A 22,202-nucleotide genomic window follows, 5' to 3' on the forward strand; every position below is an offset into this window, starting at 1 on the left:
CCAGGACACTGGGGAGAACTTCTTTGCTGCTTTGGAAGCGTCTGTGGGAAACATTTATTTGGGTTCAGAACTGTTCTGATGGCAGTCAAGGAGGCATACAGCACGCTTGGCTTCATCGGCCGGCGCATCGAACGTAGAAGTTGGCAAGTTAATGTTACACTTTATTAAAACTTTAGTGAGGCCACATTTAGAATATCGCGTGCAGTTCTGGGTCGCCACGCTACCAGAAGGGAGTGGATGCTTCGAAGAGGATGCAGAGAAGGTTTATCAGGATGTCGCCTGGTCTGGAGGGTTTTAAGTTATGAGCAGATAAACTCAGATTGTTTACACTGGAAAGAGGGAGGCTAAAGGGTGACCTGGTAGAGGCCCACAAAATTATGAGAAGTATAGATAGGGTTGACAGTAAGAGGTGGAAAGGTCAACTGTAAGAGGGCAAAGGGTCAAGGTGAGAGGGGAATGTTTAGAGAAGAGCAGGGAACTTCTTTCACATGGAGAGTGGTGGGGTCCTTGAATGCAGTGCCAGTTGAGTTGGTGGAAGCAGGAACATCAGCAACGTTTAAGGCATATCTTAACAGACACATGAACGGGAGGCCAACAGAGGGATAGATACCACCCCTGGGTAACAAGTAGCAGCTCTAAATAAGGAATCGGTGCAGGCTTGGTGGGCTGAAGGGCCTGTTCCTGTGCAATGTATTGCATAGAGTGTCACTGGACCCGAAACATTAACTCTGCTTTCTCTCCACAGATGCTGCCAGACCTGCCGAGTTTCTCCAGAAATATCTGTTTTTGTCTCAGATTTCCAATGTTATCGCCAAGCCAGGTCTGGCACTTAGGATCTGAAGGAGGGTCACTGGACCCGAAACATTAACTCTATTTCTTTCTCCACAGACGCTGCCAGACCTGCTGAGTTTTTCCAGCAATATCTGTTTCTGTCTTTGTTTCTGATTTCCTGCAGCCACAGTTCATGCGGTTGTTTTTTTACCTGACAACTTGTTTCTTTCAGACAAATGTGGTTTTATTTCCTTTCTTCTATGAATTTCACCAAATAACAGACCTGTTCCCAATGATGACACAGCCAACAAAACTGATAACAGGCCACAATTCCTCAAAAGTGCAGGACAAAGAGGTGGTGTGAAAAGATTGGGTTTGATGGGCTAAATATTGTGTGGTCGGCAGTTCTTTGTTTCGATGTGCAGTCCTCCCGTGGTGAAGAGTGTTTAACCTGCGCACCTACCAAACAATCGATCTGCTCATGCAGTCATCCCATCCATCCACGACCCTCCAACCAGCTCCTCTTCCACAGCCCTTCCTAAATCTTTATCCCCCGTCGTGATCCCACTTTGAGGTTTGTAAATTGCACCTGCAACATGGAGAGGCCGCGAGAGAAGCAGTGGAGAGGGTTTTGACTTGTGGGTCCTGGCCACCCAGGGAAGTCACACCTACCTTCCCTGGGGTGGGGTGGTGTTGGATGGGGAGGTGAATGTTTAGAAGTACCTCGGGAGTTGACCAAATTGTTATTCGTGTAACTTTTCCTAAGTAACTGGGCTGCAGCGGAACTCTCGGATTTCAATGGAGACTGATCGGAGGGCTCCGGGTGCAGGGGGATTTTCCCGGGGAATCTTCAATTTCCCAGGAAGCTCCCTCGGAGTTTGCTAACTTGAAGATTCCGCAGGGTTTCCATACGTGGCTTCCCATCCACAATGTGGAAACAATTATCGGAAAATCCGGGTGTCTGAGACATAGACTCCCTGTATCCCCCTCAGAGATACACACACACACCCCCACCCATTCCCCTCTCCCCCATACAGACCCCCCTTTCTTATTACCCCCCCCTTCCATCTCTTACATGGACACCCACTCTCCACCACCCCCAACATACAAACAACCTTTCTTTTCATTTCCCTCACTCTCTCCCATGCTAGACAGAGAGGTCTTCTCTCTCTCTCTCTCTCTCTCTCTCTCTCTCATACATCCTCTTTCTCTCTCTCTCTCGCTGTCATTCTCCCTACTCTTCCCCATGCTGGACAGAGATCTTCTCCCTCCCTTTCTCTCACATACACCCTCTCTCTCCCCTTCTCACAATACACATACACCCTCTCTCTCTCGCACTCTCTCTCATTTACATCCTCCCCCCTCTCTCTTTCGCTGTCATTCCCTCCACTCTCCCCCATGCCAGACAGTGAGATCGTCTCTCTCTCTTTCTCATGTACCCCTCTTTTCTCTCTCTTCTCTCGCGCTCTCATTCCCCAACTCCCCCATGCCAGACAGAAAGATCTCTCTCTCTCCCTCCCTCCCTCTCTCGTGCAGCCCTCTTTTCTCCCTCCCTCCCTCCCTCCCTCTCTCTCACATACACACCCACACTCTCTCATTCCCCCACTTCATCCCCCTATGCAGGACGGAGATCTCTCTCTCTCTTGCTGACACATTGCCTCTGAGCCCCACTGTCTCCTACTAGCTGGGACTACTAGGCCTGGTGCCCTGTCACACATGGGTCACATGATGACCTGAGAGCTTCACCCTCAAGCCCGATCCCCCCGGGAGTGGGGTAGGGGCGGTAATATCTCCCAGATACTGGCTCTGCATTTGGAGCAGGGGCAGAGGTAAAACTGCAAACGTCCCAAATTAAGACTGTTCACAATGCCGCTGACACCGCTGTCATTTAAACAAAAGCTGCAAGCATGACGATTATTTCCACTCATTATCCCCTTTCCCTTGCTTGCTTACTGTCCCTCCAAACAGAAGGGTTATATTTCCAGACGAGTGACCTTCTCGAGGAGGAGAGGGTGTAACAATATACCTGTCTGTCTATGACATGTACGGCTCACTGCTCTGCAGTGAGGAAAACGAGACACAGCACCAGATGCAGTTCTGCTTCTGTGCACAATATACACACGTCCCATTTTCATTTTATTCTGGCTGTCTGCAATGGTCAGAGGCTGTCACAGCTGCAGCGTTGGCCGAGTGCGTAACACTGGACCTGGGAGCCAGAAGGTTAGAGGTCAATGTGCTATTCTGGCCACTTAAGCTCCCTCAAACTGACAGAGTCTGGTGCAGCACAGAGAGAGTGTCGGCCGGAAACCCTTTCAGATAAAAACAAACAAACATTCAGGCAGACACTAAGTCCTCATGGCACTAATTTGAAGTGCAATGGAGCTCTCCAAGTCAATATTGATCCTTCAAAAAACAAATTGGCTGTTCATTTATTACGCTGCTGTTTGTAGGGGCTTGCTGTGTTTCCAATGTTACTTCGAAACAGAGGAAATGAGAGCAGGAGCAGGTCTTTCAGCCCTTCAAACCTGCTCCATTATTCATCATGATCACTGCCAATTGTCCAACTCAGTACGCAGTTCCCGATTTCTCTCCATACCCTTAGATATGCTTAACCCCAACAGCTATATCAAATTCCTTCTTGAAAAACATTTAATGTTCTGGCCTCACCTGCTTTCTGTTGGAGAATTCCAGAGGCTCGCCACTCTCTGTCACCTCACTCCAGGACTTTGACTCAGCGACAGTGAAGGAACAGCAATATATTGCCAGACCACAATGGTGAGTGGCTTGGAGGAGAACCTGCAGGTGGGTGGTGTTCCCATGTATCTGTTGTCATTGTCCTTCTAAATGGACATGGTCATGGTTTTGCACAGTGCTGCCTAGGGACCCTTGGTGAATTTCTGCTGTGCATCCTGTAGTTAGTACACACTGCTATTGCTGAGCAACGGTGGTGGAAGGAGTGAGACTGTGACCCCTGGTTCTGGATTCCCCAGTCTTCAGGAACACCCTTCTTGCATTTGCCCAGTTTATTCCATTAGAATGTTATAGGTTTCAAGAGAGACCTGACTTCAAGTGGTGTGTCACTGGCTTGAAAGCACTTCAGGGTAGGCGCTACTGAAATGAAAACATGTCTTCATTTCTTGGTGTTGCTAGACTCAATCTTAATCCTTGACCCTTTTACCAGGCTGCCCATGAATGGGACCAGAAGCCCTGGCACTCTCTGGTGGCTACCACCCCTCTCAGTAATCAACCAGAGAGACCCTAAATACATCCTAAACTGATGCCACATATGTGGGTGGTAGCTTTGGCCCACTCATACGGAATAAACTAGATCTGTAGCCAGGAGTGCATTCATTGTAAGTGAAATAACTATTGCTCCAAATGGGAAACTTTGTTGGCATGGACGAGTTGGACCGAAGGGTCTGTTTCCGTGCTGTATGATTCTACAAGATCAGTAACTCTGTATAAATCAAGCAGCATTGAATTCAACACCAAATAAATAAATAAATAAATACATGGTTCCGCCATGCTAAATTGCCCATAGCATCCAGGGATGTGCAGGCTCGGTGGATTAGCCATGGGAAATGCAGGGTTACAGGGATAGGGTCTGGGTGGGATGCTCTTTGGAGGGTCAGCATGGATTCAACAGGCCGAACGGCCTGCTTCCACACTGTAGAGATGCTATGAATCTATAACCAATCCCACCTCCCGATATTTGTATCCTGGTCTTTCACTTAACCTCAAGCCCCTGAGCTTCATTGAACATCAAAGAGAGATGATGAAGTGCGACACAGACAGATTGCTAGCGGGAGGACTGACCTACCTGAACTGCTGGTGTTCCTTGGAGCTGCGAATCTTTGCCGCAAACCTTTCCGCCAGTTTGTCCAGGCTCCGCGAGTACTCCACCTCGATCTCTGCCTTCCTGCGGAAAAATTCTTGCAGGTCCTGAAGAAGCTGGAGACGGGATTCCGACTGCTGCTCCAGGCACTTCAGCTGCTCCGCCAACTGGGCTCGGATTTCTGATGGGGAAAGAGAGAAAGAAATTACTTATTAAGGCAGGTGCTCGGACAGACGGCTCCTTTTCTAGACCTGGGGATGTCTCAAAGTGCTTAAAAAGAGGATGATACAGAGCAACCAATTTGCACACAGGAAGCTCCCCATGATCATCAGACCGTGTACGTCATTTAAGGGACAAATATAAAGTAGCACTCCCTGCTCTGTCAAATGTCAAATTAGATTATGTATACAATACTCGGCAGTGAGATATCAGACCCAGGCTTTCTCCCGAGCAAGAGACTGCTTCCACTCAATCATACTGGGTTCAGAGAGTCACACGGTTCAACAAAACAGGTCATCACCACACCCCTAAAATCCCCCTTTTGGCAAAATATCCCTCTGCATCAAGATAAAACAAAAGGTCTACCTTTCTCTCCTTTCAGCCCCCGGGAGGTGATGGGATTTGCCAAGTTCGGGCTCCACAGTTGCCAGTGGATTCCTGACATCTCATGAAGTGAGGTTCGCAGGCCGTGATCTACTCTGTGGTCCACCAGGCCACTTGACCGTGGGCTTCTCACGGTCCAGGCCCACCACGTGCACACTCGTCAGCAGTGTCCTCAAGCAGTCGTTGGGAAATTCCGATGCCGGTCGGCGTTCCCCATTCTTTCGCCTCAGGAGCTGGAGGCCAAACTGCAGTGACCTACACCGTCGCCATGGCAACCAGCTGGGGCCTTGAGTGCACTAGAACGGTCAGGAGCAATATCAGGCCTGCTTTGAGGAACCCAATCCTGAAGAGAAGAAATTCACTTATAGGAAAACAGAGATGACAGCCGTTTCCACGACCACATCACCTCCTTATCGCACGACGTTAGTCAGCGATATTCCGGAAATGAGAATGGAGACCACGATTAAGCGGGGGGACAGAGGGGAAATATCAGCAGCTGTTAACTGGAACTCCTCTTCAATGCTGCATGAACAGACTCTGTACACTCCCTGTGAGAGCAGGAATACGCCAAACCCAAAGGAGGGTCATACTACATGATGAAAAAGACCAAAAAGGGAATGCCCAGAGGCATTTGCAGGTTTCCAACTCTGGCCTGTGCTAACTCAGCCCATGGCCAATGTGCAGCCTTTTTACAGACTGCCCCCAAACAGCAACAAGTCATCCTTCGTGCCACAGCTGACCTGGGCTGAACGTCCACATTCAAACTGGCACTAAGATCACCCATCTTTTACCTCCGCGCCTTTTGCCCAGTTCAGCTCTCTGATTGCTGATTCACGCCCCAGTTAAACTCTAGTCTGGATTGTCCCAACATACTCCAGGCTGGCCTCCTCCATTCTACCCTCTGTAGATTTGCTCAACCCAAACGGTGCTGGCCAATCCATTCTACCTTCTGTAGATTTGCTCAACCCGAACGGTGCTGGCCAAGCCTCGTTTTCAAATCTGCCTCCAACACGGCAGCCCCAGCTTGATCACCCCTGAAGCCCCACCAGCTCTCTGCACTCATCTGGATTTCTGGCCTTTTAAAGAATCCCAGCAGATCTTGCACAGTTCATGGTAGGGCCCTGGGGAGTGTTGCCAAACAAAGAGACCTTCGGGTGCAGGTACAAAGTTCCTTGAAAGTGGAGTTGCAGGTAGACAAGGTGGTGAAGGAAGCATTTGGTACGCTTGCCTTCATTGGTCAGAGCAATGAGTATAGGGGTTGGGACGCCATATTGGCGCTGTACAGGACATTGGTGAGGCCACATTTTGAGTACTGCATATAGTTCTGGTCACCCTGCTGTGGGAAAGGGTGCAGAAAAGATTCACGAGGATGCTACCAAGACCGGAAATTCTGAGTTATAAAGGACAGGTAGGATAGACTGGGACTTTTTACTCTGGAGCAGAGGCTGAGGGTTGACCTGAAAGAAGTTTATAAAATCACAGGGTGCATGGATAAGGTGAATAGCCAAGGACTTCTCTCCCAAAACTAGAGGGCAAAGGTTAAAAGGTGAGAGGGGAAAGATTTAAAAAGGGACCCGAGAGGCAACTTCTTCACACAGAAGGTGGTGCGTGTATGGAGCAAGCTGCCAGAGGAAGTGATAGAGGCGGGTACAGTTACAACATTTTAAAGAAATTTGGACAGGTACAGGGATAGGAAAGGTTTAGAGGGATATGGGGCAAACACAGACAAAATGGGAGATAGTAGGAACTGCAGATGCTGGAGAATCTGAGATAACAAGGTGTAGAGCTGGATGAACACAGCAGGCCAAGCAGTATCAGAGGAGCAGGAAGGCTGACGTTTCGGGTCTAGACCCTTCTTCAGAAACGGGGGAGGGGAAGGGGATTCTGAGATAAATAGGGAGAGAGGGGGAGGCGGATAGAAGATGGATAGAGGAGAAGATAGGTGGAGAGGAGACAGACAGGTCAAAGAGGTGGGGGTGGAGCCAGTAAAGGTGAGTGTAGGTGGGGAGTTAGGGAGGGGATAGGTCAGTCCAAGGAGGACGGACAGGTCAAGGGGGCGGTTTGAGGCTGGTAGATAGGAAATGGGGGTGGGGCTTAAGGTGGGAGGAGGGGATAAGTGGGAGGAATGACAGGTTAGGGAGGCGGGGACAAGCTGGGCTGGTTTTGGGATTCAGTCTGGGGAGGGGAGATTTTGAAGCTTGTGAAGTCCCCATGGATACCATTGGGCTGCAGGGCTCCCAAGCGGAATACGAGTTGCTATTCCTGCAAACTTCGGGTGGCATTGTTGTGGCACTGCAGGAGGCCCAGGATGGACATGTCGTCCGAGGAGAGGGAGGGGATGTTAAAATGGTTCGAGACTGGGAGGTGCAAATGTTTGTTGCGAACCGAGCGTAGGTGTTCCACAAAGTGGTTCCCAAGCCTCCGCTTGGTTTCCCTGATGTAGAGGAGGCCACAACGGGTACAGCGGATGCAGTATACCACATTAGCAGGTGTGCAGGTGAACATCTGTTTGATGTGGAAGGTCTTCTTGGGGCCTGGGATGGGGGTGAGGGGGGAGGTGTAGGGGCAGGTGTAGCACTTCCTGCGGTTGCAGGGAAAAGTGCGGGGTGTGGTGGGGCTGGAGGGGAGTGTGGAGCGGACAAGGAAGTCACGGAGAGAGTGGTCCCTTCCAAGCGGAGGCCTGGGGACCGCTTTGTGGAACACCTATGCTCGGTTCGCAACAAACAACTGCACCTCTCAGTCGCGAACCATTTCAACTCCCCCTCTCACTCCCACTCCATAGACGACATGTCCATCCTGGGCCTCCTGCAGTGCCACAACGATGCCACCCGAAGGTTGCAGGAACAGCACCTCATATTCCGCTTGGGAACCCTGCAGCCCAATGGTATCAATGTGGACTTCACAAGCTTCAAAATCTCCCCTCCCCCGACTGCATCCCAAAACCAGCCCCGCTCGTCCCCGCCTCCCTAACCTGTCCTTCCTCCCACCTATCCCCTCCTCCCACCTCAAGCTCAAGCCCCACCCCCACCTCCTACCTACTAACCTCATCCCGCCCCCTTGACCTGTCCGTCCTCCCTGGACTGACCTATCTCCTCCCTAACTCCCCACCTACACTCACCTTTACTGGCTCCATCCCCGCCTCTTTGACCTGTGTGTCCTCTCCACCTATCTGCTCCTTTATCCACCTTCTATCCGCCTCCCTCTCTCTCTATTTATTTCAGACTCCCCTTCCCCTCCCCCGTTTCTGAAGAAGGGTCTAGACCTGAAACGTCAGCCTTTCTGCTCCTCTGATGCTGCTTGGCCTGCTGTGTTCATCCAGCTCTACACCTTGTTATCACAGACAAATGGGACTAAGTTTAGTTTGGGAAATCTGATCAGCATAGAGAAGTTGGACCGAAGGGCCCATTTCCGTGCTGTATGACTCAATGACAAGTCAGAAGTGAGGTCAGGGTGGTGGTGATGGGGCTGTGGGGAAGAGAGTTGGCTGTTGGCAGTTGACAGCAGGTCATCTTGCCAGGGACAGAAATTGGGGTGTCACGTTGCTACCTTACAAAATGCTTCTCATGGCCACGGGGGGGGGGGAAGGACGCAAGGTTCTGCACCAGACCCTTTTAATCATATTGCAATCCTGGTCAATTACCAACAGTCCTGACACTTCAAAAGTATTGCGATGGCTTTAAAGTGCAGCGGAACATCTGGAGGTCACGAAAGGTGCTAAAATGTTATCCTGCAGATCAAAGAATTATAAGAAAACCAAAAGATGATCCAACTCAATGCTTAGGGCATTTAGCCCCAGAGCAGGCTGTGAACTGGAAACATTGGTGAGTAACCCATAACTCTGGTTTAACCTGCTGCAATTGCCTCATAACAAACTTGGTTCAACAAAATTGGTGATATAGTGGCCAGTGAAGAAGGTTATTGAAGATTACAAAGAGATCTTGATCAGTTGGGTCAATGGGCTGAGGAGCAGTAGATGGAGTCTAATTTAATTTGGATAAATGCAAGGTATTGCATTTTTGGTAAAATAAACAAGAACAGGATTTATACAATTAAAAGTAGGGCCTTGGGTCGTGTTGTAGAACAGAGACATAGGGTTTCAGGTATATAATTCTTTGGAGTTTGTGTCACGTGTAGACTGGATGGTTAAGAAGGCATTTAGCACGCTTGCCTTCATTGCTCAGACCTTTGAGTTTAGGAGTCATGTAGAGGTTGTACAGGACATTGATGAGACCTCTTCTGAAGTACTGTGTGCAGTTCTGTTCACCCTGTTATAGGAAGAATATTATCAAACTGGAAAGGCTTCAGAAGACCAGGATGGTGCTGGGAATGGAGGGTTTGAGTTATAAGGAGAGACTGGATAGGCTGGAACTTTTTCACTGGAGCTATAGAAGTTGATGGGTAACCCTTTAGAGGTTTAAAAGATCATGAGGGGCATAGATAAGGTAAATGGCAGGTGTCTTTACCCTAGGGTGGGGCATTTCAAGACCAGGGGCCATATTTTTAAGGTGAGAGGAGAAAAAATTTAAAAAGACATGAGGGGCAACTATTTGTTTTTTTACACAGAGTGGTTAGCGTGTGTAATAAACTTCCAGTTGAAGTGGTGGATGTGGGTATAGTTACAACGTTTAAAAGACGTTTGGATAAGTACATGAATAGGAAAGGTTTTGAAGGGATATGGAGCCAGGAGCAGGCAGGTGGGACTAGTTTAGTTTGGGATTATGGTCGGCATGGACTAGTTGGCCTTAAGGGTCTGTTTCTGTGCTGTAAGGCTCTATGACTGTATAACTCTATCTCGCCTTTCATCTCCAGTGTTCCAACCCACCATACAAATGCCTTTACAATTCCAGGATTGACCCCTTCAGCAACCCATACCACATGACCCTTGTGGATCTCAGCTCCCATGTTGCACTTTGCCCATGAAAATGCAGAGCAAATCTAGAAAGGAAATTAGGGAAACAAAGAGAACAATGTAGAAGGATTTTACTTGCTTTTTTTTTAAATCCAAGAAAACCCAGAGATGTTTTATAAATACGTGACAAACAAGGGAATAATGAAGGAAAACATAGGGCCACTAACAGCCCAAAGAGGTGATCTGTGTATGGAACGTGGACATAATTCTTAATGCATACTTTATGTGGAAAGGGAGGGACAAAGCAGAATTTTAATTGGAGGAGAAACAGCAGGAGATACGGATGTGATAAACCAAGTGAGAGAGAGAGAGAGAGAGAAAGTGTTTAGCAGCCTTCACAATCACCAGGCCCAGATCCTAGACTGTTAGGGGGAAGCAGGGGAAGAAATGATGGAGGATCTGATCATCATTTTCTAATTCTCTCTGGAGACTGCAGTGATTCCAGATTGCTGGAATATGCTAACATTATACCATTGTTTAAAAAAGGGAAGGGCGGTATAGCGAGTCATTTCAGATTGTTACACCTTACTGGGGTGGACAGCATTGGATATCAAGCCTTGCTATTCCTGATATCATCACAAAAGTTAAAGGTTGTATCAAAGCACACAAAGTCTCCAAATTACCCTGTCTGACATGCCCTGAATAATAGAATACACGGACCAATTTCCGTATTTAAGAATGACTATTTATGATAGGCAGATAGAATCTAACCACAGGGGAAAGAAGAAAAAAAAACAAACAATCAAGACAAAATAACTTTTTAATCAAAGCTCTAACCTCATCTAAACCTGCCTATATAGAGGCAAAATAAAAATGTTGATGCTACAGATGGAGGGGAAAACAACAAACAGTTCAGTGGCACCACTCCTCCGTATTCAATGGAGAGTTCTTTTGCTTTCCAAGTTCTTCGGCTATTTCATGTCAAGTGAGATCTTCCTGAAGTTCAAGAGCTTCTCACTGTATCGTTCACACCCACAAGCTTCAGCTATAAAGGAACCAAAGAGTTATTACCAGTCTGATCACTCCTTTAGCATCCATCACTGGCTCGAATTGCACACACCATTCAGCTACGTGTTGCCAGCTGAACCTCATTGTATACACAGTGTGTACAAAATGGTGCTGAACCATCTATTTATACTTTCCCACCCTGCTGGCAAAGTAACAGTGTAAGCACCACCCACAATGAGTTTTAGAAAGCAAGTTACTGAAAGTGCAGCAATTCTTTCCCTAGTCCTTCGTTATAAAACAGCCCTTCTCCCATTTGGGTCCACCAAAAATAATACAAAGACGCGCTCTTTACCTGAAGGTTCACACCTGACCTGGGGTTTTAAAAAAAAAAAAGGCATGGATATTCAAGAGAGTCTGTGTAAATATATAAAAGGAAAAGTTGTGTTTGATGTCTTGGTTTAATTTATGTAGAGTCCACATGGAAAGTTGATGAGGGTACGGGGTTTGCACTAGTCTACATAGATTTCAGGAAGGTATTAGACAAGGCTCCAAATAACAGACTGGCCAAATTAATAAGTTCATGGAATCCAAGTGAACGTTGGGTCCAAATTTGACTCAGTGATAGGAAGCAAAGGCTTCTGGTCAAAGGTGGTGTTTTTCACCAAAAGTTAGTTCCACTGGGGTTTTGCAGGGCTCAATACACCAACCGGTCAAGGTACAGATTAATGGCTACTGTGGGTAATGGTTATTTGTAGAATGCACAATTGAGCCAGGAGATACAAAGACGAATGGTGTGGTTGATAGGGAGGTAAAAAGCTGGAGATTGGAGGGAGATCTCAACGGATTGGTCAGGTCGGCAGAAAAGTAACAAATGGAATTCAAACTGGAGCAAAACTAGAAGTAGAGGGCATTGCCTCAAAATAATGGGGAGCAGATTTAGGGCTGAGTTGAGGACGAACTTTACCTAAAGGCTTCTGAATCTATGGACTGCCCATTGAAGCATATGAGGCTACTTTGTTGAATGATTTTAAGACAAAGATAGACGGATTTTTGAACAGCAAAGGAATTAAAAGTTATGGTGAGCAGGTGGATAAGTAGAACTGAGTCCACAAAAAGATCAGCCATGATCTTACTGAATGGTGGGGCAGGCTCAAGGGGCCAGATGGCCTACTCCTCCTCCTACTTTTTATATTCATATGTTCTAAGTGAGAGATTATGTATTGGGGAGGGAATAAACAATAAATAGGAGGATATGGAGAAGTGCGGAGGAACAGGGGGAGCTTGGAAAGGATGTCTACAGATGGTACAGGTGGGCAAAAAAAAAAACGGTGGTTGAGAAGCTTTAAGGGATATTTTCACAAAAGCAAAACTCCATGGATATTGGAATTTTGAATGGAGAATAGAAAACAGCAGAAATACTCAACTGGTTCGGCAGCATCTGTAAGGACCTCTCCACAGATACCGCATGGGCTGCTGGGTGTTTCCAGCATTATCCATTACAATAGGGAAGCTGTTTCTTTATTGGTTGTTAGCTGGAGTTTAAGGGGGTGTGTTAAGCACGAACTATATAAAACACTAGTTGGGTTACAGCTGCAGTACTGCAGAGAGTTCTGTTCACTACAGTACAGGAAGGACGTGATTGCACTAGAGAGGGTACAGGCAGGGTTTAGAAGGAACAGATGATTGTTAACTCTGTGGAAAGATCAGGGCTGGGTTTACCTTTCTCAGGAGGCGGCCGAGGACAGATTTAACTTAAGTGCAAAAAGTTGCCAAGCCTGGCTTAGAAGAACATACTTCCATTTGCAGACGCAGCAATAACTAAAGGTTGAGAAATCAATGGACGAGCAAGGAGGTGGGGCAACGGGATTTCTTTCACCCGGAGGGTGGTGTGGTTCTGGGACTCACTGCTAGGAAGAGAAGGTGGTATAACGGGAGAAGCAGAAACCACTCATCACCGTTAAAACTCTAGAAACAAGACAGCAAGAGCTGGAGGGTGGGTAGAGAAATCAGCCAGTATGTACTGAACTGCATCCTCCTCCTCTTTTGTCAATATTTCTACATCACATGTTCTTTCTGTTACCACGTTACATTGAAGAGGGAATGAACACAACTCTCCGGTGACATTTTCCAGGAGAATTAACATTCTTTCCTTGGAGTATCCATGCAGTGTTGGACAGCACATCCACAGGGTGGGCACCAATGGCCCCCAAGTGAAGAGGAAATAACGAGCTGCTTAAAGGGTCTGCACAGATACATACATGAAGTTCAAGGACCCAGAGCTCACTGCTATACATGATTGTTGAAGGTCCAGAATTCCAGGAAAAAGGAGAGGGAATGCAGGTGGGGATACTGACCTTTGAGGGTGTCTGGTACAGAAGCACCAGAATCCGACCAGGGTATAAAAGGGTCAAGTTCTGAGCATAGGGCACACAAATAGGCTTGTATTCCCCTGAGATTAAGAGCAAAAAGTGATCCACTGGAGAGGTTTGAATCCATTAGGATTTTCTATGGAATAGATATGGTGAAACGCTCTCCTGGTTAGGGAAATATGGGCCAAGGGAACACAATCTTAGAACGGGAGCTGGTAGTGGGTTGCGAGTGAAATAACGAAACATACTTTTTCACAAAGGCAAGGCAAATCCCTTCCCCTAAAAGTCTGTGGATGTTGGGATCAATGATCTGATCAAAATGATTCCTGATACAGGGTTCGATAGCATCTGGAGTAAACACAGGTAGCCTGATACTACAGGTCACCCAGTCTCTCATTGAATCATCTGAAAAGGCTGGAAGGAACAACTGACCTACTCCTGCTCCTCCCGTTAAACTTTACTGGGGCACAGTGCAGAGACCAGCATTGTCAGACACAAGATGGAAATGGATCATTTCTAGTTGTTACTTAATTGGTGTCGTGCGTCTCAATCTTTGATTTATCAGTGACCTCCCTCATGTGCTGCTGCCATATAAACTCGTTGCAAACTGATTGTAATTCTACCTCCAACAGTCTAATTTTCCAACCATTTGGATCGGTGTGCAGGTTATAACCTGCACGCTAGGTTGAGTTTAACTCCTGTCCTTCTGGGAGCCTTTAGTGAGTCTCTCTGTTAACCTCAGTGCCCTAGGCTAATCAGGAGGGGTGCCAACACTGTTCCTCCTCCTCCTCATTCTCTCGACCCCTGTGCTGGGAGAGATCGAGACTCAGGTGTAGAGCGGTTGTTCCAAGCCAGTAAAGTAAACAGCTTGAGGTACCCTGGATTTTTTTTTGAAGTTAGAACAATAAAAGCAGCCTGAATTGTTGGGGTCAAGCTCCCACAGAGCCAGGATTTTAATGTAACTTTCAATAGCTGTTGTATGTCTCTCCCTGCTATAGCAAAACACTTGTGTACCCCCTCTCTGAATTCTCGCAATGTTCTTTCCTCCTGAACTGGAAAATTGCCTGTGATACTGAATTTGGCTTTGCCAAGGGCGTGTTTGTGGGATGCCAATATATTGAAACAGTTGCTATTTAGTAGTTAAATAATCTATTATTCTATTAAGTTTTCCAATAGAGTTAATGTTATTCTGAATCTTCCTTATTTTGTTTGTATTTTAACTGTAGTGCAAGAATAATGTGTGTTTTGCTTCAAGCCTAGTAGTTTGACCAATTGAATTGCATTTGGAAAACAATACCTTATACTTGCCTTTTAAAAATAAAGCAAATGTTGGGGTCAAGGTTATCTTCTTAATAGATTTTGAGAGCGATTGCTTCGGTCTATAACAATGGGAACAAACAGGCTCATCTGTCATCCCGGTCTTATGCAAACAAAAAGGATGAACACCCACAATCTAGCTTCATGTGGAAGACACGCAATTGGGTGAGCTCATCATGGTGGTGGGCAGAGGTTGGGAAGATGAGGCCTAAGTAATCCAGAAACACTATTTTTATTTATATAAAAGCAACTAAAGGAAGATTTTTCACAGCATTTTGCCAAAAGCCAGAACAATTCTTGATTTGATTTATTATTGTCACATGTAGCTAGGTACAGTGAAAAGTTATGTTTTGTGTGTAGTACTGGCAGATCATGACATACAAAACTAATAGGGTGATAAAACAGGGGAAGGAATACAATGTTATGGCTGAAGAGAAGGTGCACAAAGAGCAGGATCAACATTAGATTTGAAATTTGAGAGCTCCATTTGGAAGTCTCATAACAGCTGGGAAGAAGCTGTTCTTGAACCTGTTGGTACGTATATTTAAGCTTTTGTATCTTCTGCCTGACAGGAGAGGTTGGAAGAGATTATAACTGGGATGGGAAGGCTCTTTAATGATGGTGGCTGCCTTTTTGAGGCAGCAGGAAGCATAGATGGAGTCAGTGGATGGGAGGTTGGCTTGCATAATGGACTGGGCTGTGTTCACAACTCTCTCTAGTTTCTTATGGTCCTGGGCAGAGCAGTTGCTATATCAAGCTGTGATACATCCAGTTAGAAACTTTCTACGGTGCATCTATAAAAGTTGGTGAGGATGCTTATGGACATGCCGAATTTCCTCAGCCTCCTGAGGAGGTAGAGACATTGTTGTCTTGAACTGCCGTGACGATTGTAACTTAGGAATTATTAAGTTGTGCACAGCAAGCTCCCACATACTGCAGTGACAAATCAATGAGTTCATTATTTTTTGGCGATGCTGTTTGGAGGATTCAATGCTGGTCATGACAGAGGAGGAATTCCACGTTTTTAAAATTTCCACGTGAAAACGTTTAATATCGACCTGAGAAGGCAAGGGCTCTCAGGTTTAAATGTCTGCCCTCAGAGGACAGAGACGACTGGTGCAGCACTAAGGGAATGCCAGCCAGAATATGAGTGTACTCAACCCCCTACAGCGGGAGCAGATCCTGCGACTACTGGACTTGCAGATGGAGAGATTGCTCCAAACACGCTTGATTGGGCGAGGTCGTGGTCAACAACCACCACCACTGCCCCCCCACTCCCCATGACCCTCAGCCAAAAGCCTCAACGTTTTTGAGTCCAACACCAAAAAGAAAAGGAGCTCTCTCAGCCTACCCCACTCAGACACATTCAATTGTGCAACATCTTAATTACTGCTTCAGTGAAAGCTTACCTCCAGGCTAACAGGGGCAGCATTGGAACAATGACACAGGGCCTGGAGTAGAAACCACACACACGTATGTTAACTTCTGACCTAACAGAGCAGCGTAGCAGCTGCCAAACACACTGCTGGATCTGACTCACTGCAGACATCAGCAGGTCAGTGATCACAGAGTCTGCTGGGCACAAATCAATCGTTGAGCCAAAGCAATCTCAGAAACCGAACACCTGACCCCCGCTTCCGAAGCAAAAAATGACAAAGAATATTCACAACGGTTCATTCTTTCTTTAAAGAAACACACCAAGCTTGCTTGAGAATGGGAGGGTGGAGCACAGTGAGGGTTTCGAGGGCTGAACAGAGAGAGAACCGATGGGGCAGCCACTATCACAATCTTAATCATCGAGTTATGCTTTTAAGTTTCAGAAGAAAGGTGTCCAGGGATATTTACAAAATGGTGAGCAAAGGAACGGGAGCATCATTTTAATCATGGTGACTGCAACTGCCTACCAATTGATAGTCGTTTACCTACACTAACCCCTCTCCTCTACCACACCGCTCTCATTTCTTGCTTCCTACCAGGCTACAAATGCAGACAGCAACCATACATATCTGCCAAAGGTTTGATTCAACAGCCCCTCCATCGTTCCCCAAATTCCCAGCAGAGCTGTGCCTTTGAAGGTTTGGAGGATCAGTGCTAAGGTGGCATTAATTCTGAGCTCACCTGCTCTCAGCAGGAGGATGAATTTACCCCTTTTGGGTGCAGCAAATCGCAGTCATTCATCATCACCCCCATGCCCCATATTCGTTTACCTAAGCTGGCTCCTGTAAGGCCATGCCTCAAATTTGAAATTCTACCTTCAGTTTTCAAATCCCTCCTTGGATTGGAAAGGGTACAGAAGAGATTTAACAGGATGTTGGTGAGAACGGAGAGTTTGATTTAAAGAGAGGCTGGGACTTCTATCACTGGATCATTAAGAGGCTGAGGGGTGACCTTACAGAGGTTTATAAAATCATGAGGGGCACAGATAAGATGAATAGCAAAAGATCTTTTCCCTAGGGTAGGGGAGTTCAAAACTAGAGAGCATATTTTTAAGGTGACAGGAGAAAGATTGAAGGAGGACATGGGGGTAACCTTCTAACACAGAGGGCGGTTCGCATGTGGAATGATCTGCCAGAGGAAGTGGTAGACGCAGGTACAGTTACAGTTACAACACAGTGGGCACAGTACCGGTGGCTCAGTGATTAGCAGTGGCATCTCTCAGCTCCAGGGACCCAGGTTCGATTCCACCCTCGGGTGCCTGTCTGTGTGGAGTTTGCACATTCTCCCGTGTCTGCGTGGGCTCCCTCTGGGTGTTCTGGTTTCCTCCCACAGTCCAAAGATGTGCAGCTTAGGGTGGATTGGCCATGCTAAATTGCCCACAGTGTTCAGGGACGTGCAGGCTAGGTGGATTCGCCATGGGAAATGCAGGGTTACAGGGAGAGGGTAGGGGTGTGGGTTTGGGTGGGATGCTCTGAGGGTCAGTGTGGACTCGATGGGCTGAATGGCCTACTTCCACACTGCAGGGCTTCTGTGATTCTACACAGAACCGTTCACAACCACTGGACTCCACTTAAGTATTTAAGTATTAAGCAATGAGGTGCTTTTTAAATTGTACTCATTTGTTGCCGTATTGGAAATGCAGCAGCCAATTAGCACCCAGCAAAGTGATCTGCTTTTTGCGACGTTGACTGAGGGATGAATATTGGCCAACTTCTCTCTTTTATCTTTGAAAGGGGGCCATGTTTCGCATCCACAAGTACCGGACCTCTGTTTAACACAATGTGCAATAAGCTGGCTTCTCTGACAACGCAGAGCTCCCACATTGAGGCGTCAGTCTCTACTTCCGTGCTCCTGTGAGATTTGAACCCTGAACTTCTTCATTCAGGGGAGAGAGTGTGCTGCCAACTCATCCACAGCTGATGCACATTATTGTTCCCTCTGTTCCACAGATTCAGCCTCTGAGCTATTTCCATCTTCGTGTACTTTGTCCATCTGCAAAAGCAGTTTATTGTAATTTATATCCCAACATTGTGGTAAAGCATGCACCTGGAACCTCATTGTTTTTCACAATCCTGAATTAACGCCACTGCAATGACCCTTTTTGAAGCTGCAGTTATTCAGTCAACTGTCTCGGGAGAAGGAGGGTGGTGTCCTGGGGATTTTCTTCGTTTCAGCTGGATATCAGGTGCTTAATGCCATTGCCATATTAACACTCAGCACTGGAAACGGCTGAGTGCCTTTGAAATCAATTCAAGACTCAGTCCTGCCTGAAAACACACTATTAATTTAACAACTCAACCAAGGCCTGATTATGTTCCTGCAAGCTAAGGGAGTGGGGGAAGTATGGGCATTCTGGCGCTTGTACAGAGTTCAAACCAGTCCAGATAAACAAGACAAAATTCTTACCACACACGAGGCCTCAATGTAGTTCCTTACAGGCATGGATCCACAGCATGGAATCACTGCATACTAATGTCTGGCAGCCCCTCTCCAGCTCTCAAATCGTACAGTCCAGAAGGGACCTTTCTGCCCATCAAGTCTGTACGGCCAAAAATAAATTACTACCTGCACTGGCCCCACTTTCCGCACTAGGCCCGTGAGCAGTTGCAGTGTTAAACATTCAAGTTTTCCTTTCAAATAAAATGTTACCCACCTCAACTACTCTCCCTGACAGGGTATTCCAGACCCCCACCAGCCTCCTTAAGTCCCCTCTAAACCTCTAGCCTCTCTCATTAAAATTATGCCTGCTTGTTATTGTTAAGGGGAACGGCTGCTTTCTCTCCACCCTATCTTTGTCTCTCATTATCTTATACACCTCTATCAGGCCTTCTTCAACCTTCTCTACTCTAAAGAACTTATCCAGCCTCTCTTCAGAGAGATCCAACCCCAGGCAACATCCTGATAAATCTCCACTGCACCCTCTCTAGTGCAATCAAATCCTTTCTGTAATGTGGAGAGCAGAACTGCACAGAATATTCCAGTGGCCTAACCAAAGTTCTACCTAGTTCCAACAAAACCTTCCTGCTTTTATAATCTGTGCCATGACTGATAAAGGCAAGTGCCCCTTATGCCTTAAATCACCTTAATAAACTGACCAGCCACCTTCAGGTGATCTATGGACAATCACCGAAAAACACCTCTGTTCCTGAGCTTCCTAGTGTCCAGCCATTCATCGAGTACCCCGTTGTCTTGTTCTTTCTTCCAAAGTGCATCACCTCACATTTATCGGGATTAAATTCCATCGGCCACTGATCTGCCCAATCCATTTATATCCTCCAGTAACCTAACACCTGCCTCCTCATGGTCAACCACACACAGTCAATCTTGGTGTAATCTGCAAACTTACCATCCATATTCCCGTCATACATCATTTATAAATGTCACAAGCAAAAAGGGACCCAACACTAATCCCTGCGGGACACCACTAGACACAGGCCTCCAGTCACACAAACACCGGCCTCTGTCTCCTGTCACTGAGCCAATTTTGGATCCAACTTGCCAGGTTACCCTAGATTCCATATATTTTTCTCTTCTTTATCAGTCTCTCATCTGGGACCTTGTCAAAGGCCTTGCTGAAATCCATATAAACTACATCAACTGCCCTACCCTCATCCAAACACAAATTAGTTCCATCAGATTTGTTAGGCATCACCTTCCTTTGACAAATCCACACCAACTATCCCTGATAAAAATTTCCATCTCTAAAGAGACAGGGTTGAGGCACATTTGTTGGGACAGTGCGGAGGGAGCTTTACCTTGTATCTAACCCTGTGCTGTCCCTGTCCTGGGAGTGTTTGATGGGGGTCAGTGCAGAGAGAGATTTACTCTGTATCTAACCCTGTGCTGTCCCTGTCCTGGGAGTGTTTGATGGGGGTCAGTGCAGAGAGAGATTTACTCTGTATCTAACCCTGTGCTGTCCCTGTCCTAGTCGTGTTTGATGGGGACAGTGTAGAGGCAGTTTTACTCGGTATCTAACCCTATGCTGTACCCATGCTGGGAGTGTTGATGGAGACAGAGTAGAGAGAGCTTTGCTTCCAGTTTAAAAGAATAAAGAATCTTTATTCTGTGTCTAAACCTGCACACTTGCTGAAGGACATTCCTCAGTAGTCAAAGTTCTCAACTAATGAGTTCAGAAAATGTGCCACTTAGAAAGCAAAAATTACAGAAACTCAGTCATAATTACAGGCAGATTCCTGGCTACGAAACACCATATTCAGACTTGCCAAGCCCCACCTGCCCTCAGGAAAGACACTCATTCATCAGGAATTTCAACTGTGATTCCTGGATAGATGTCAATCTTAAAAATAAAGGCCGTTGCATATGCTTAAACAGGCTCACATTCTGCTGCGGTCGTACCTGGTGTCTATATTAGAACCTTGATTGAAGTTAAGCAGGAAGACATGGAGTTTCAAGGTAGCAAATCTGGCAATCCGTAATAGTAAGTTGGAATGATGACCATTATCCTCCCATATCAGTAAGTTATTTCCTGTAGCCTGTGGTCACAGCAAACTGGGTTGTGACTGCCCAAACTAATTTCACATAAGAAATCCAACAAACATAGATTAATTTTGGCACAGAGGTGGCCACTCAGCCCATACAGTCCACCGTGGCACATCACAGAGCAATCCACTCTGCCTAGACTCCACCCACTCTATTGTATTTATACCCAGTGATGTGCAGCTCTCTGACACCATCATAAAATTGCTCCTGGGTCCTACGTACTCACATAACAGTCTCTGCTTCCATCGTCCTCATGGGCAGTGAGTCCATTACCAAAAGGAGTGCCTACTCATCACTCTGTTTCCTTTGTCCTAAACCACTTGTTTGTGCTCCTTTGTACTTGTCCCATCTACCTGTGGGAGAAGTTTCTGGTTATCTACCTTATCTAAATCTATGATTACATTGTACCCTGCTATTACATCTCCATTGGTCCAAGCAGCAACCTAACCTTGTAACTAAAATCCATTGGTTCTGGACCCATGCTGGTGAATCTCCTCTGCAGCCTCTTGACAATCCTCAGACGTTTCCCAAAACGTGGTGGCCATGTTAAACACCAGATGTTAAAAAGTTGTTCAGTCAAAGTCTCGGCATTTATGCTTCTTGCAGAGTTTTACTTCAAACTTGCCATTTACAAAATTCCAACATTACTGATTGCTTGTTCCCCATATATTTATTCAGATCCTACATGATGATAACAAACTAGACTGGGGCACAATACTCAACTGCAGTTTAATAAAAAAAAGCTCAGCAAGCCTCCCTGTTTTTGTGCTCAACACTTCTGCTTACGAAACCCAAGATCCTTTTGCTGATCACTCTCAATATGTCCTGTCACTTTCAAAGATTTATGCACACAGACTCAGATCCCTCTGTTCCTGCACACAATCCTATATTGTCTCTCCCTATCCCTTTTGCCAAAATGCATCACCTCACAGTTTACTGTATTAATTCTCATCTGATACTGGTCTGCCCATTCTGCCAGCCTGTTACTGCCCTGTTGCAGTTGACCAGCATCATCCCGACTGCCTCTCCATGTTTAGTATCATTGGCAAAATTTGCCATTTTACTCTGATACCCATTCTATTTATGTAAAGCAGAAAAAATGTGGTCCTCCTGTTCAATAAACCTAAATCTTGTTAACCAGTCTTCTATAACTAAACCCTGGGGTGAGGTTCCTGAAGCGGTCACAGTTTGAAACAAATAGCCCAAAATCGATAAGTTCCCAGGTGAGGAGCAATGAACTGTTTCACTCTCTTCCTTATTTACTTGCGCACCCCCCCCTTCCCCTCACTTAGTCACAACAAGGTTACTTTATAAAAAGGAAACCTCCCTCTGTATGCCTTTCTCCCAGACATAACAAATCTGTGTTTTAAAATGGAGCCAATTCAACCAGGTTCTGTCGAATTAACAAGGAGAGAGTTTATTAGTAACTAAACAAGAAAAGAATTAAGAACAATACATACAGAGAACAGGAACAAGAAAGGAGTTGAAATAAAGATGACAGTTAGAAAGGTAT

General features: G+C 46.3%; 1 protein-coding gene across 2 annotated transcripts in view; it reads right to left on the reverse strand.

Moving 5' to 3' along the window:
• The window catches only part of srgap3 (SLIT-ROBO Rho GTPase activating protein 3), a 210,277-nt gene that overhangs the window by 130,021 nt on the left and 58,054 nt on the right, over positions 1 to 22,202 (reverse strand). For both annotated transcript variants that reach the window (XM_048606510.1, XM_048606511.1), the window contains exon 2: positions 4,592 to 4,787. In XM_048606510.1, coding sequence (XP_048462467.1) covers positions 4,592 to 4,787 — 196 coding nt within the window. The remainder of the gene's footprint in view (positions 1 to 4,591; positions 4,788 to 22,202) is intronic.

Source organism: Rhincodon typus, chromosome 16 (genome assembly GCF_021869965.1).
Source record: "Rhincodon typus isolate 14 chromosome 16, sRhiTyp1.1, whole genome shotgun sequence".
In the NCBI taxonomy this organism is placed as follows: domain Eukaryota; kingdom Metazoa; phylum Chordata; class Chondrichthyes; order Orectolobiformes; family Rhincodontidae; genus Rhincodon; species Rhincodon typus.